This window comes from Abrus precatorius, unplaced genomic scaffold (genome assembly GCF_003935025.1).
Source record: "Abrus precatorius isolate BTA unplaced genomic scaffold, Abrus_2018 Scaffold7, whole genome shotgun sequence".
Taxonomy (NCBI): domain Eukaryota; kingdom Viridiplantae; phylum Streptophyta; class Magnoliopsida; order Fabales; family Fabaceae; genus Abrus; species Abrus precatorius.
The window spans coordinates 33,042,535-33,058,163 of NW_020874417.1; the positions used below are offsets into that span (position 1 = coordinate 33,042,535).

The following is a 15,629-nucleotide window of genomic DNA, read 5'->3' on the forward strand; positions in this document are numbered from 1 at the left end:
TAATTTTTATTTTCAAATTTAGAAAAAAAAAAACTGAAGATGAATAATTTAAATTATTATCTTCTAATATACTTCCTAGGTTATATTTTACAAAGCATTGAAATTGTAGTCATTTTGGAGAAATATATATATTTTTTACTAATAAAAATTATTATTTTAAACAAATAATATATACATTTTCTTATATATATTAAATAAAATATTTTTTTCTGTTTATTAAATGTTTTACGTCTATCCATATAATTCTTTGTACATGCATTATTTAAATATATTTACAATATTAAAATTATTTAATTATCTATAACAGATTTAAATATTTGAAATATAAATTTATATTAATTCTTATTCATCTCATTATTACATAACCTTTCGAATGAATAAATTTATTAATTCTTATTTAATTATTCTACTATTCTTTCTCATTAATTAAATATCAATTATTAATTTTTAATAATAAAATTTATAGTAAATTATTAATATTAAAATTTATAATTGTCTTAAACTTTACAAGAATAAATACAGCAATATATTAATATTAAAATAAAAAAGAGATAGATATATTAATCGCACTAAATTGATATTAATTCATATTCATTTCATTAACTTTTGAATATATAAACTCATTAATTCTTATTCATTCATTCCACTATTATTTGTTGATTATATATTAATTATCAATTTTCAATAACAAAATTTAAAGTAAATCACTAATATTAAAATTTAAAATTATCTTTAACTTTGCAAGAATAAATGTATTACTATATTAAAGTTATAAAAAAAGGTAAATATGTTAACCACACTAAATTAATATTAATTCTTATTCATTTTATTTTTACATTAACTTTCGAATATATAAACTCATTAATTTTTATTTATTCTTTTCACTATTATTTATTAATTATATATCACTTATCAATTTTTAATAATAAAATTTAAAGTAAATCATTAATATTAAAATTGACAATTGCACTCTACAAACTTTACAAAAATAAATAAATTAATATGTTAATATTAAAATTATAAAAAAATATAGATATATTAATCACACTAAATTAATATTAATTCGTATTCATTCTATTGCTGCATTATATTTTAAATATATAAATTCATTAATTCTTATTTATTTATTTTATTATTTCTCTTTAATAAGATACTAATTAATCAATTTTTAATAATAAAATTTAAAATAAATTATTAATATTAAAATTTAAAATTACTTTAAATTTTACAATAATAAATATATTAATATGTTAATATGAAATTATTAAAAAATATATAAATATATTAATTACACTGAATTAATATTGCTGTGAAGATAAACTTATCTCAAAAACTCATCTATTTATATATAGAAAAATAAAAATATAAAAATAAAATAAAATCATTATTATTAACATAAAACACAAGATAGTTATAAGTGTATTACATGTTTCTTAATCAACACTACCGTAAAAGACAATGACTCATTAAGTTATAAAAAGTTTAACACGCCGACATATATGTCATACGTTAACAATAATAAGTTGAAGAGTGGACAAAACGACAATTGAGAACACAAGAAAGTGAAACCCCATATAATGCTACGTTTTAGTCTTGTGAGAACTGAGAAGGAATCGAGAACAGGAAAACCAACCCGTGAATAATTGGAATGCATCTAGGAAATTGAAGGAGGGAAAGAAATTTATTGTTAAATAATATTATTTTTAAGGATTTATTTATTTTAAGATATCGTAGAATTCTTTAATATGTAGATTTTAATTAAAAATTAAATAATTAAAACATAAATTTTCCATAACTTAAGATATTTTTTAGAATCAAGAGTGAGAGAAAAAAATTATACATCCCTTTTTAAAATAATAATATTATTATAATTTAAAAATTTAGAAAAAATATCATTATGAAATATAGTTTACAGTTAAGAAAATAAATATGCTAATAAAATATTTTTTAAAAATATTAATCAATTCAAATAATTTAATGATTAAAAAGTAAGATTAATTAATTAATAATACTCATTAAGTATAAATGATTTTAAAATTTAATGATACTATAATTTAAAATTTTTAAAATACCTATACTGAAAGAAATAGATGTAAAAATATTAAAAGAAATGATGCATATATGGTACGATGACGACAATCAGAATAGTAGGAACCAAACAAAGTGCAAACCAGAATGTTATCTTTATTTCCCGTGTGTCCTTGCTCCAATTGAACATCCCCAAAGAAAATCAAACTCCACTTAAACATCCATTCTCTTCCATTTCCAAAAGCACATATATATACAATTATACAGCATTAACATCTGGAAAGGAAACAAGTAGAAAACAATCTAGAACATGGCTAGGCTATGCTACATTTCTTTCTTAATCACACTAATATTCCAACAACTCAGATTCTGCATTTCATGGCATGAGGAGCAAGTACCAACACCCCCTTTGCCACTTATCCCACTCCCAACATATTCTCAGTTGAAATGGCAACAAAGGGAGATCATAATGTTCCTTCATTTTGGTGTCAACACATTCACTAACAGCGAGTGGGGCACAGGCCATGAAAGCCCAGAAATCTTCAACCCCACAGGGATCAACACCACCCAGTGGGCCACTGTGGCAGCAGATGCAGGAATTTCATTGATGATATTAACTGCAAAACACCATGATGGGTTTTGCCTCTGGCCTTCTAAGTACACTCAACATTCTGTCATTAGCAGCCCCTGGCAAGGTGGCAAAGGTGACGTTGTTCAAGAGTTTGTTAATGCAGCTACGTCGCAAGGAATTGATGTAGGGATCTACCTTTCTCCATGGGATAGACATGACCCTAGATATGGCCATGACTTGCTCTACAATCAGTATTACTTGGCTCAATTGCAAGAGCTACTCAAAAAGTGAGTTCCCACTCTTCTATTATTATTATTATTACCTTGGTGCTTTGTCATATTTTTGATTCAAACGGATCTATCATATATATATAATATTTTTAAAATTTTAATTTTTACTCAAGTTTAATGGCATCATGTCATTCAAGCAGATGAGCTAAACTAGTAGAATTATAGTTTTTCCTGTTGTTTTGTTGGAAGTCAATTAATTACTTTTAGCATTTTTGTATTCGTATTTAAATGTGTTTTATCTACTTATAATGTGTTAGATCCATATTTACAGATTTCAAATGTGAATCCAAAACACATAATTAATTAACCTTATGTTCTATGGTTTGTAGATATCAAAATGTTAGAGAAATTTGGTTTGATGGAGCAAAGGATCCAAAGACACAGAATGTGTCGTATTACTTTTCAGATTGGTTTTCCATGGTGAAGGAGTTGCAGAGTTCTATCAACATCTTTTCTGATGCTGGTCCTGACGTTAGGTGGGTGGGAGATGAATCAGGGTCTGCAGGGTACACATGTTGGTCTACCATTAATCGAACGTCTCTATCAATTGGAAGTCCAAACATTACTCAGTAAGTTCAGCTTTTATAAGCAAAGCACTACAAAATACAAATAAATAAGGTGCCACTTTTTCACTTTGTTACGCTGAACTCCATATTGATCTAGAATGATAAGGTACGAATGGTGAAGCTTCACTGAATGCTCACTTTTCTTCATTAGAAATAAAAAAGCCCATCTTTCATTCAAAAGGCAAAAGTAAAGAAACTGCAACCTATTTTGATAATTGAGCGTGTGCTAACCGACCAAAGCAAATATTTTGTGGGTTACCAAACTTTGTCATCATAATGCTTTAGGTAAAAGATAAGAGGAACTTTTAGAAAAATATCACATCAACTTAGCATCAAACTAATAATTGATAAAACATTTATTGGAATCTAAATCAAATCTCTTGAAATGTTGAACCAATTACCCATTCCATCATGAAGAAATTATAGCGATACACCTAGAGTACCTACCATTTTTTCTTCTTAAGCTTAGGAGTTAATTGATGGGTTGATTTAATCAACACTTGACACTTGTTTATATCCATTGCAGGTATCTTAGCACTGGTGATCCAAAAGGGACAGATTGGCTACCAGCGGAATGTGATGTTTCTATCAGAAATGGATGGTTTTGGCACAAGTCAGAATCCCCAAAAAAGCTAAGCGAGCTACTTGATATTTATTACAATTCAGTTGGGAGAAATTGTGTGTTACTTCTCAATGTACCTCCTAATACAACTGGTCTTATATCTGATCTTGATGCTCATAGATTAAAAGAATTTAGAAGTGCAATTAATACAATTTTTCATCAGAATCTTGCTCAAGGTTGTTTTATTAAAGTTAGTAGCCAAAGAGGGGGGAATGGGGGAGGTTTTGGACCAGAAAACATGCTAGACAGTGATCACGTGTGGTCCTATTGGGCCCCCAGTGAAGATGGCGATCAAGAGGACCATTGGGTTGAAATTTGGGCCAAGGATAGAAGTGTAAGATTCAATGTGATTAGAATACAAGAAGCAATTGGACTTGGTCAAAGGATCGAACGGCATGAAATCTATGTGGATGATAAATTGATCATCAAAGGGACAACAGTGGGTTACAAAAGGCTTCATAGGCTTGATGGGGATGATGTCAATGCCCATGTTGTGAGGATAAGAATCACAAAGGCAAGAGGAGTGCCTCTTATTTCTTCTATTGGCCTGCATTTTGATCCTTTCTGGCACTCTAAGTTTACTGTGACATGAAGAGTTAAATCTGAGAAGGAAAAAAAAAGGAGCATGGAATGTTGAAATCTTGTTTTTTAAGTAAAGAACAATAAAATAAAATTACTTATTTTCTTTGGCGAAAATTTTACCTACTTTTAAGTTTTAATTTCTCCATCCAATGTTTCTATTGCTTGACGAGCAACAAAATAGTATAATATTTTGAGTGCATATGTTTGGGAATATTGTACTTCTACGTTATGATTTTATTTTATTTTTTCACTTTTTTTAACATGATAAGAGTAGAAATCGACAATTGAATTCACTACACAACTTATTCTTAAGAAATGTCATATGGCCACTCATTCGAATGTGGATATTCTGATACTGTTTCCAAAGAGTAGCATGTCTACCATTTCACCGCAGCAGCTTACTCGTCAAGGTTTTATAAAACTGGGACGGGAAAATATTATCATTGATTGCTTCATTATATGAATAAACTAGGAAGATTTGAATTTCTTGTGTTTTACCTCTTGGGGAGTTGAATCCTCATCAACTTGGCACAAAAATAATTCTCTCATTTATGATATATGTATAAAGATTTAAGAAATGGGTAGAAATAGAGGCATAATTTTAAATTTAACAGTTAATATTATCTTGAAAATTCAAATAAATAAATACAAAATTTCTTTTAAAAGTGAACAGATTAAATGAAAGGAACAATTAATATTTAAAATAAAGATATTGTTAAAAAAGAGTAATTAAAGATTTCTAGTATTTAAAAAAAAGAATTCAAAGTAACATATATATATAATTCACTCTCAACATAATCATTAACACACTCTAATGTACTTTTTATTAAAAAAAAAATCTTAGCTACACTACAGGCATTGATTAACAAAACCCAATGACAAAGTAAAATTTTCAAAAAAAATTTAAGCTAATAATGTTTTCTCTCCCTTTATTTGTCCACTTTTCAAATAGATCTTCATTTTTACTTATCTATTTATTTAAGAGTTTAAAATAATATTAAATCTTATCTCTACACTTTAAATGCTGATCATATATATATATATATATATATATATATATATATATCATCGGATGTATGCATCTAAGGTAAAGATACCCTAGATAGGAAGAGGAAAGAGAGTTGAATAATGTGACAAGTAATGTGATACAAAGGAAAATATAGAAAGAAAAATGAAGTGACAGAGGGAAAATAACTAATCAAATGTATGAATGTTATTTTTTATTTTGTTAATAATATTAATTATTACTGTTATTTCTTTTTCTGTCTCTTCTTAAGAGGATCATTCATATTTTAAGAAATATAACTGATATTCTTGTTTATGTTAAAGTTTTATATATATATATATATAACAAATTCTTCTGCAAAAGTAAATCACATATATATATAGAAAGAGAGAGAAAATTTCCTTTACCATTCCCATTCTCATGTATTATAAAATTCTGATCTTACACTTCCCAGTCAGGAATAAATAAAGAAAGCGGTATCAATAGCAAAGCAATAAAACATAAAGAATACTATACCAGAAAAAAAAATGTGTTAACGAGGACAAGTTGAATCCATCTGAAATTGGATCCTCCATAGCCTATGAAACAACATAAAATATTTCGTCGGCCAGAATTAATGTTGTAGTCTCCACGGCACCGCATGCAGTTATGCTCCTACTTGGAACAAAAAAACAATGAATTGAACTCCCTAAGTCCCTAGCTCCCTATCAGCTTCACCATCTCTTTCCACCCCAGTTGCTACGACCTCTCCCACCACCATTGGAAAATCTATCGTTTGAAAATCTACCATTTCTGCCGCCGCCACCCCCACCTCTTCCCCCTGAAAACCTGTTTCCCCCACTTCTATCACCAAACCCACTTCGACCACCGCCATCACCAAATCTACCACCTCTTGATTGATCTCTCTGTTGCAAACGTGGCAATGTTTTCAACACCTCTAAACTCACATTCGAGGCATTTTCCTGACCTGAAGGACAAATATGATTCAAAGAAAAATATGGACAAAATAAAAAGCGATATGTAGAAATGTAGATCCATATTCTCTACTAGTGATAGTTCCTGAAAGATACTCATTTAAATGTGCTCAAAATCCTAAGTCAAGAGTTATGTGGAATTTTAAAAGTGTTCAAAATTCTTTTTCTCTCTGTCCCTACCACTTTAACAATTAGAAGATTTTTTCTTCTAAAAATGTGCTCAAAATACCAAGTAAACAGAATTAAGTAGACGTTTACCAGTAAGATATGTATCTAAATCTTCAGCTGGTACATCAAAAACAACACCATTTCCATCAGCAGTGAGTGAAAGACCTTTCACTGCCTCAACCTTCTCTTCAGGCAAGAATCTCCTCAAGACTCCGTACGCAAAACTGATAACATCCAGCAGTTGAAGAGCAAGTCAAACAAGTTGAAAATGCTCAAATAAGTGATACTTCAAATGTAGTTCTATTTTTATTCAGATAATCAGCCTATTTCCATCACAATGATTGTAGTATGCACAACCAAATAAACCAACAAGCAGCATATACACTTACACAATATAAAGAGATAAAGCATAATTATATCACACATTAATTTGAATGTGCTTGATTTCTTAAGTTTCGAGATTCAGAACTAAAGCAATATGTAAATGCCATAATGTGTAATCAGGTTTATTGAGGTTCTCACGATGGGGTAAATATTGGTCTTCCAATCTCAAGAAGTAATGTAACATAGTTCTCCATGGAAGTGAGAAGGGATCTTTTCTTTATTTCAGTATAACCCTACAAATGCATAAGACAAATTTTTCCAGATTAGAGAAAAGTAATTGAGACTAAGGATTCGATGTATTTATAAAAAGACAAATTGCAAGGAAAAATTAAATGGAGAAAATGTGGGAAAACATTGACTCACAACGGCCTTGGCAAGAGCCTTTGCAAGCAATTCAACAACTGATAAACCAGAACTGTTTAAAAGCTCCTCAGCAGCAGGCTTGAATGCAGGAATCACACTGCATTTATGACATATGTTAACAGCAAAAGACGGTGCCAAACAATTAGCAAATAACAAGAATACCTATCAGACACTTGAGTAATCATTTCAGCAGCTTCACCACCAACAGCTTTGGCAATATCATCAGGCTGGGGGGCAGATATATGTTCAAATTTCACGCCAGATTCTCTTTCTATTTTAGATATATTTGATCTTTTTGGATCATAAAGCATAACAGCAACCCCAGTATTACCTGAATAAAAACCAAAGCCCAGTATAACACTAAAATTGATAACTCCAATATCACAATCGCATCATAAACCAATAGCAAAATCCTGTACAAACCTGCTCTCCCTGTGCGGCCAGAACGATGGATATAGGCTTCTACATCCCTTGGGGGTTCACACTAAATCAAAATACAAATGTCAGCATATCAAATTGTGACAAAAATAAGGATGATCTGATACATTGCATGTATATGCATCAAAAGTACCTGGATAATTAACTGAACGTCATTAATATCCAGCCCACGAGCTGCCACATTTGTGGCAACCAATGCCATGAATTTCCCAGACCTAAAGCCAGACAAAGTAACCTGCAGGGACAGGACACAATTGAGAAACAATTAAAAAAAACCACAAGAGTGGCTCAATGCCACACACTATAATTTACATATATTGTGAAAAAGAAAACACAACGTCAGGTAAGAGCTCACCTCACGTTGTGCCTGTTGTATGTCACCATGGAGAGCTCTTGCTCCAGGCAACATCCCTGCAAGCTGAGAAGCTGACTCCTTTGTCTCGGTAAATATAATAGTCCTGCCTCCACTGAACCAGAACCATGAAGATTAAATCCAGTCGACTATAAACAGATATCATATGTGAATAGAAATCACAAGTTGAATAATAAAAATCACCTGCTATAACAGCGAATAATGTCCGGGATAAGCTGGGACCTGGCAGCACTTGTACAAGGAAGAACAATATGCCTAACATTGGTGCTAGCCTTCATTTTTGTATTTCCAACAAGGTCAGCAGTTTTCTTATCTGGCTTCAGAAATTTTCCTGCAATCTGGCATGAATAGCACTCAGACAATGTTAAAGACCATAAATATAAATTCCAGTCAGCATATAGAAAAACTCATTCAATAGAACCATACATGCTTAACCCAGTCTGGCAAAGTAGCACTGAAAAGAAGTGTCTGAACTTTACTAACATTTTCTACCTTACCTGCAAAGATCAAATAAGAGACCAATGTGATACCAAAACATCCTCTCATCTAACACATGCGATGAAAATGAAATATTGGGCAGTCACAATTAAAAAACATCATGCACAAGAAGATGCGAAGAAACATGTTGAAATGATACTAGGATTTGCAAAAAATTTAGTCTAGTCGAATTAAAATAGCTCAATTTATCAGAATCAAAGAGAAAAATGAGCTACCACTGAAAGAATGCTATATTGAGAAAGCATCCTCAAAAGTATAGTGTAATTAAATAAATTAAGCATGAAAACAATAATAGAATGGGATGTTCTAAGGAAGCTGTTTACAACTTGCAATTTTCATTAAGATGATTGAATAGACATCGTAAAGTAGAGTATTAGACAGGAAAAATAGAATAACCAAGGAACAGAAGCATAAAGATTACTACTGTTCCCCACAAAATGGTGAATGTTCCAAATTATTCTTGCAAGTTGCGACAACTCTAACAAGAATTAACTAAACCAGGTCAATAATTTAGAAGGCAAGGTGTAAATAGTCTTAGCATCACAAATTCACAATGAGTTTAATACATGATTAATTGATGCAGAAAATGACACTTAACAGCATCTAAATGCCCCAAGCATTGAAAAAAAATACAAAAATACACACCTAGAATCAATTCAACATCTTCAACAAAACCCATCCTCAGCATCTCATCTGCTTCATCAAGGACACGAAACTTTAGTTGGCTCAGGTCAATATTTTCCCTCTCTATATGATCCTGCACCAATACAATGTCATAAACACACAAAGCAAAGCTTCCCAGCAATCTACTTTTGCAATAACAAAGCTTCCACACATAATAAATTAACATTACTGCAATTACCTTTACTCGACCTGGTGTGCCAATAACAATATCAACACCTCTCTTTAGCTTAATTTCTTGACTTTGATACGGAGCTCCACCATATAAACAACAAGAAGTCAACCCCATTGCACCGCCATAAACTTCAAAATCAGCATGCACCTAATGCACAACACTCCTCATAAGTGAAAAAATACGCGAACACAACAAGAACAATATTCACCCCCTGCAATGACAACTCTTGCACACAATACCTGACAAGCCAATTCCCTAGTAGGTAGAAGCACAAGAACGCTCGGAGGCCTCCCATAGCCGATCTTTCTGGACGCTTTTGCAGGACCATTCGTTAAAGACTCTAATATGGGTAACACGAAGGCCAGAGTTTTACCCTGAAATTTCCAACAATCGAAATCAAACAAAAGGCTTCAAAAAAATCAAAAGCAGCACATTGAAGTGAATTTAGTTATAAAAAAAATAATCAATAAACACGTAGCCAAAAACAACCACATTTCTAAAGAAAAAAACTAATAATTATAAAGAATTAAACACTGCACAAGACCTGACCGGTGCGAGCCCGACCAACCAAATCAGAACCATCGAGAATGGTATCGAAAGTCATGGCTTGAATGGGAAAGAGCGATTCGATTCCCTTTGCCTTCAACTTTTCCCTCAACGACACCGAAATCCTGAATTTGGAAACCGCATTGGGATCGTCCTTCCTCTTTTCTCGTTCTAGTTCTTGTTCCTGTTGCATTAATGAAGGTTCCTCCGACTTGGATTTTTTCTTCTTTTTCTTCATCTTATTGTTATTCTCGTCCAGGTCGGAACTAGTCTCGTCGATCGTCATGGCCTCTAAGTCTGAAGCCTTGCGCTTCTTCGTCTTCTTCTTCTTCCCCGAAACCCCATCTTCGGGGTTGGAATGGAGTATGGGTTCGGTTATGGATTGGTTTTTGGTTTTCTTGGCTTTGTGTTTCTTATTAGTAATATCTTTGGGAGTGGCTTCAGCGTCAGAGAGAGGAAGAGAAGGCATGGCGGCGTGTGTAGAGAGAGATATTCTTCTGCTTGAAAGGAGGGAGTAACAGTGAGGTGCAGAAGAGGGAGTAGAAAGAGGAGCAAAGAGTGTCGAGTATTTCGGTTTTATGGTTTTGGCGGTGGAAACTTTCTCAGCTCTTACATCCTCAAACCCTAACTTTTTTTGTCTTTTTTTTCTTAGCCGTTGGATTCATTATGAACCATCCCAACTTTCCTTATTTATTTTCCATTTATTAACAATTAACTAATATTTATAACAACCTTTTGTCGGTTTCACCGCCCGGGAGTTAATTCCGTCAACGTTGGAAATAACTACTAGTGTTATTTTGACAAAAAACAATACAACATGTTCGAGAACAGATTGTAGTGCTTATTAAGATATATGAAAAAATTATAAATTATTTATTAGAATAGTTTATGACTCATGTAAATTTTTTTATCTTGTATGGTTGTGTTAAATTAAAATAAAGTTTTATATAAAATTTTAAAATATATTTCATAAAAAAATTAGTTTTATAATTTAAGATAGAAATATTTTGGTTATTAATAATAAATATATTGGTTTCTTAAATGAAACTAAATTAAAGAGATTGAATTTTTAAAATGGAAAAAAAATTTAACTAAGATTGAATTAAAATAAAAAAAAATACCTAAAATGATTTTTTTAAACATATGACTCACAAATTATTATATATTCAGATAAAACAAAATTAGTATAGTTTATATAAAAAATTGTCCTGGTAAATGTTATGATTGAATTCATATTATAAGTTTGTGCGATAAAAAATGATTAAATAAGTATTTAATGGAAATTTTATCCAAATATATCCAATGTCATAGGTTTTCACACTCTCAAAACTACTATTCTGAATAGAAATTGTCTAACTATTGTTTGAAAAATATGATTGGATGTAAAAATAATAAAACATAAGAGTTGAATGAGAATAAGATTCGATAAATTATAAAAAGTCTTATCTTAATTTATTATCAATGTTCATTGAAATAATAAACTAAATATGTTGTTTTGTTTTGTTTATTTTTAACCCGAGCTCCCCTTCGTTTTATAGAAAAAAAATTACACTAAAAATAAAGATTTAATAAACCCATAAAATAAAATTATCATATATTATTGTTAAACTAAAATTAATTATAAAAGAATAATCTTATTATATTCTCTTGTATAGTTTACTCAACAACTCTGAATACCCTCAATAGTGAAAAAAATCAAGGCCTACTCCTATAAAATAAAAATAAAAACCATACAACAGCATATGTGACCAAATAAACCTTTTGAAATAGTTATTTTGTTCCACATTCGAATTGAAAAAAAGAAAAACGGTTAAAGCTACCTACATTTGTCACGACTTTAAGGATCAAAGAATACACTTCACAGTTTAAAGAATCAACATCAAGCTCGAGCTTTAAATGCACTTCCATCACTCAAAATTTATTGAATATCCACACCCATGACCTAAGGGTCTATAATGTCTCCGAGTTCATATATAAATGAGAAAAAACAAAGACTTTCATATCATCATTGGCAAATTCGAAATCACATTTTATTTCTGTCTCAATTATCATTAATCTATTGTTTTTTAAGAATGTATGAAGAAGAAATATAATTTTTTTATAATATCAATGGTAAGGGTGGGGGGGGGGGGTGTTCAGAGGCTCAAATACTATAAAATATAGTAAAAAAAATTCATAAGCGAACAAATAAGTTTGTTTATCAAATGCCTTTATTTAGGGTTTTTTTTGGCAACAATTGAAAATAATATCTAGATGAAAATTATTAGGTTATCTTATTAAAATTAAAATATTTAATAAACTATATATATCACATTTTATTATGTTTACTGTAATTTATACTTATTCTCAAAACATGAGTTTTTCCTCACTTAGGATATCAAACTTTACTTTTACATTAACTTTAGCCGTCATATTATAATCATAGTGTGTTATTAATTTTTTAACATTTACTATACCTTAACATCTGTCTTATAGCACCAGTCAATATGTCGAATGTGTGTTTCCTAGATGTTATACTACATTATATTATCCATCCTTTTACATGATTATTCTCGAGAGTAACGATTGTGATATAGTTTTAGCAAGTTAGCAACCATAGCTTTAGCATCCATCCAACCCACCAGCATCCAAAGGGGGAAAAAGAATTAGTCTAAAATCGTAAAGGAACCTCCATTCCATTCCCTTTTGTAGCCATCAATTAATTGTCTCAAATCATGAGTTACGAGTTATTATGTCATTTAAACTTTTCTTAAACGCACGTTACTTCTCTTCAAGTTAAGCTCCCAGTTTGCTATGATACTTACCAACCAGTTAAGCTAACCTCTGAGAGCTTAACTTGAAAAGTCATCGGGGAAAGAAAATCAGGAAGGGCAGTGATTTGGATTATCTCATTAAGTTGCTTAAAAAATTCAGAATCTAAACAAAATTATAAATAGTATAACCATTGTAATTCAAAACTCTATTGCTCCCTTTCAAATTAAAATTCATTTTGATAAAACTACCTCTGACGAAACATAAATTGTTCAGCAAATACTAGGGTGATTAATTTGTTTTATTGGGCCATCAGTGTTCAAACATTAAGTTCATCATAAACCAAATAAAATAAAATAAAATAAAGAAAGCCATTAATAAACAGAGTTTAGGTTCGACAGATCTGGTGTCTCTACCTCTTCTGCATACGATACTAAGTTTCATGACTACAAGCTATAGGAAACATAGAAGATGGAAAGTATATAAACTTACAACCAAAAACTAAGAACAAATCCTAGAAACATAAATATAAGCCACTTCTGCATAGATAATTGGGATGAAGAAGAATAAGCACCACTGCACAAGTCAAATCCATACCACGTATTTTGGGGGATGTATGTGTTGTAATAGAAAGTAACAGGGCTTCCGTTATAACTATTGATCTTCACACTTTCAGGTTTCCAACCATCAGATCCTGATCTATACAGATACAAGTAACATATCTGATATGCACATGGACCACTTATCTGAAATGTATCTGAAGAACAGCTCTCAAATGTACCTGAAGCTGGATCATCCAGTCTTGGTACATATATCTGGTAATATGTAAAAGTAAAAAATGAGTTTCCAATTATTCAAATTGAAGTTTCCTTGGTTAGGTAGAAGTATAACCATATTGAGACCCTATTTTTCAGATTCTACATTTGAGTTTGTTTTACTTTTATCCAATTTACAAACATTGATTCAAAAGCCACGGATCTATTCAGTGATTTGGCCATTTCACAGTAGAAACCCATCTTTCAGATTTAAGACAACTTGGATACACTTATCTTTGCAGATCAAGTCATAGGACGTTTGACCAAAAGTAAACAAGGTTCTAATCTTAATGCTTATGATATATAATATAAAGGCTTTGTCAGTTATAGACTCCAAAATAAAAGAGCTGAGCAACAAAACTACGTCTGTGTTAGTCAGTTAGCCTTTCCACAAACAAATATAGAAGCAATAAATAATTCCATATACTTTCGAGGCCACAAGAAAGTGGTGATACATAAGAACAAATCTAAGAAGGATCTAACAAAATATCTGGAAATAAAATTGAAGACTCGTGTGCATAGATGCTAAAACCATCAACCCCACCAGCAAAAAAATAAGAATCAAATACTGAAAGAAACTTATCATGTAACAATAATGAACTCCAAAAAGATACTAAATTTCCACGATTCTAAGTTCAATTTCAATAGTGGGTTGGTACATCGGTCCTCAATAACCAATATAGTTGGAAAAATCCACTCAAAATCCGATCTTGGCCCAAAAAAAAAAAAAAACTTCAACCCTTTAATAATTAAGACAAGCACTTCCACTTAAAAAACAATAGATAAGAGGAGAAATTGAATGAAGACAAGAGAAAACCTGGTTGCCGTAAGCATCCCCAAAAGCAATACTGATCTGATCCCTTGTATACTTAGGAGACGAACAACTAGTGGATATAACCACCAAGTAAGAACAACTCCCCACGTTCTTCAGCTATTTAAGGAACAGTTATTAAAAAAAAAAAACTATTCAACTTCATATTAGGCATAAAAGTAGCAAAAAATAGGAAGAGGAAAAGTGAGAAACAGCAAAGGGTTTGTATTTTATATTTTGATTCATGAGAAGTAGTAGTTAGCACCAGAACCTGGATATAGCTGACATTGAAGGACTCAGCTGCGTGAGGCAGCAGAGGAGCAGATTGGGACTCGGAGACTGAAAGGGTCAATCCAGAAGCCAAGAAGAGGAGATGAAGAAGAAGAACCTGTTTAACCATTTTGTTGTTTTCAACTCTGAAAGCCGAAACTTAAGCCAACAAAATTTTAACAAGAGCAAAAAGAGTGGACTTATAAATGAAAGGGAAAATGGGTTTTCGATGAGATTTTATAATTATATTTATGGTATAATATTTTATATAATTTTCTTACGTGCATAAGACAGGGGGCAAGACTCAGCAAGGGTAATTAGGTGAATGTGTCTTGATCATTTGTCAAGTTTCCATGAGTTCCACGCTTGTACTAGTATTTATTGTGTTTCGAGAAAATGCCGGGGCCACACAAAATTTGAAGTACCATACGATCCATAGTTAAAGAATGAAAGTGCCATGTTAATTTTTAAACTAACACAAACACTCAAATTCATTTGTACATGGAATTCTAAGGCAAAAACAGAGGAAAAACACGTAGCCTTAGTTGACAAGAATGTGGATAGAACATTCCAAAAAAAAAAAAACGGAAAAGAGAAACATTCTTGAAGTAGGAATTTTTTTCAATAATGTGCATACGCCCTTTCTTTGTATAACAATATCTACATATACATAATTATTTTTTTCTTAATTTCAAAACTTTTAAAATTAAAAATAAA

The 15,629-nt window shown here is 31.1% G+C and overlaps 3 protein-coding genes across 3 annotated transcripts; 1 reads left to right on the forward strand and 2 right to left on the reverse strand.

Annotated features, from left to right (window-relative positions):
* Positions 1-2,250: 2,250 nt before the first annotated feature.
* LOC113873773 (alpha-L-fucosidase 1-like) lies at positions 2,251-4,743 on the forward strand. Its single transcript, XM_027512079.1, has 3 exons — positions 2,251-2,886; positions 3,219-3,458; positions 3,982-4,743. The coding sequence occupies exons 1-3, from the start codon at positions 2,339-2,341 to the stop codon at positions 4,667-4,669; spliced, it is 1,476 nt and encodes a 491-aa protein (XP_027367880.1). The 5' UTR covers positions 2,251-2,338; the 3' UTR covers positions 4,670-4,743.
* A 1,305-nt stretch (positions 4,744-6,048) lies between these two features.
* Positions 6,049-10,851, reverse strand: LOC113873771 (DEAD-box ATP-dependent RNA helicase 7). The gene is made up of 14 exons (XM_027512077.1): positions 10,264-10,851; positions 9,959-10,093; positions 9,726-9,866; positions 9,509-9,620; positions 8,792-8,862; positions 8,549-8,703; positions 8,348-8,459; positions 8,126-8,227; positions 7,978-8,038; positions 7,717-7,885; positions 7,555-7,651; positions 7,330-7,424; positions 6,898-7,031; positions 6,049-6,632 (listed from the first exon to the last, which is right to left on the reverse strand). Exons 1-14 carry the CDS (start codon positions 10,732-10,734, stop codon positions 6,379-6,381), a joined length of 2,109 nt encoding a protein of 702 aa, XP_027367878.1. The 5' UTR covers positions 10,735-10,851; the 3' UTR covers positions 6,049-6,378.
* Positions 10,852-13,353: 2,502 nt separating this feature from the next.
* Positions 13,354-15,122, reverse strand: LOC113873774 (embryo-specific protein ATS3B-like). The gene is made up of 3 exons (XM_027512080.1): positions 14,914-15,122; positions 14,649-14,762; positions 13,354-13,831 (listed from the first exon to the last, which is right to left on the reverse strand). Exons 1-3 carry the CDS (start codon positions 15,040-15,042, stop codon positions 13,505-13,507), a joined length of 570 nt encoding a protein of 189 aa, XP_027367881.1. The 5' UTR covers positions 15,043-15,122; the 3' UTR covers positions 13,354-13,504.
* Positions 15,123-15,629: the final 507 nt, after the last annotated feature.

Bases quoted from the DNA above. Each gene is read 5' to 3' on its own strand.
- LOC113873773 (XM_027512079.1), top strand. From the start codon at position 2,339: ATGGCTAGGCTATGCTACATTTCTTTCTTAATCACACTAATATTCCAA. The intron at 2,887-3,218 runs GTGAGTTCCCAC...TATGGTTTGTAG, and splicing joins TTGCAAGAGCTACTCAAAAA to ATATCAAAATGTTAGAGAAA. The intron at 3,459-3,981 runs GTAAGTTCAGCT...TATCCATTGCAG, and splicing joins GGAAGTCCAAACATTACTCA to GTATCTTAGCACTGGTGATC.
- LOC113873771 (XM_027512077.1), bottom strand. From the start codon at position 10,734: ATGCCTTCTCTTCCTCTCTCTGACGCTGAAGCCACTCCCAAAGATATT. The intron at 7,886-7,977 runs GTTTGTACAGGA...GTTTTTATTCAG, and splicing joins TGGCCGCACAGGGAGAGCAG to GTAATACTGGGGTTGCTGTT. The intron at 7,032-7,329 runs GTGAGAACCTCA...GGATGTTATCAG, and splicing joins AGACCAATATTTACCCCATC to TTTTGCGTACGGAGTCTTGA.
- LOC113873774 (XM_027512080.1), bottom strand. From the start codon at position 15,042: ATGGTTAAACAGGTTCTTCTTCTTCATCTCCTCTTCTTGGCTTCTGGA. The intron at 14,763-14,913 runs GTTCTGGTGCTA...TTCCTTAAATAG, and splicing joins TCAATGTCAGCTATATCCAG to CTGAAGAACGTGGGGAGTTG. The intron at 13,832-14,648 runs GTTTTCTCTTGT...ACATATTACCAG, and splicing joins GGGATGCTTACGGCAACCAG to ATATATGTACCAAGACTGGA.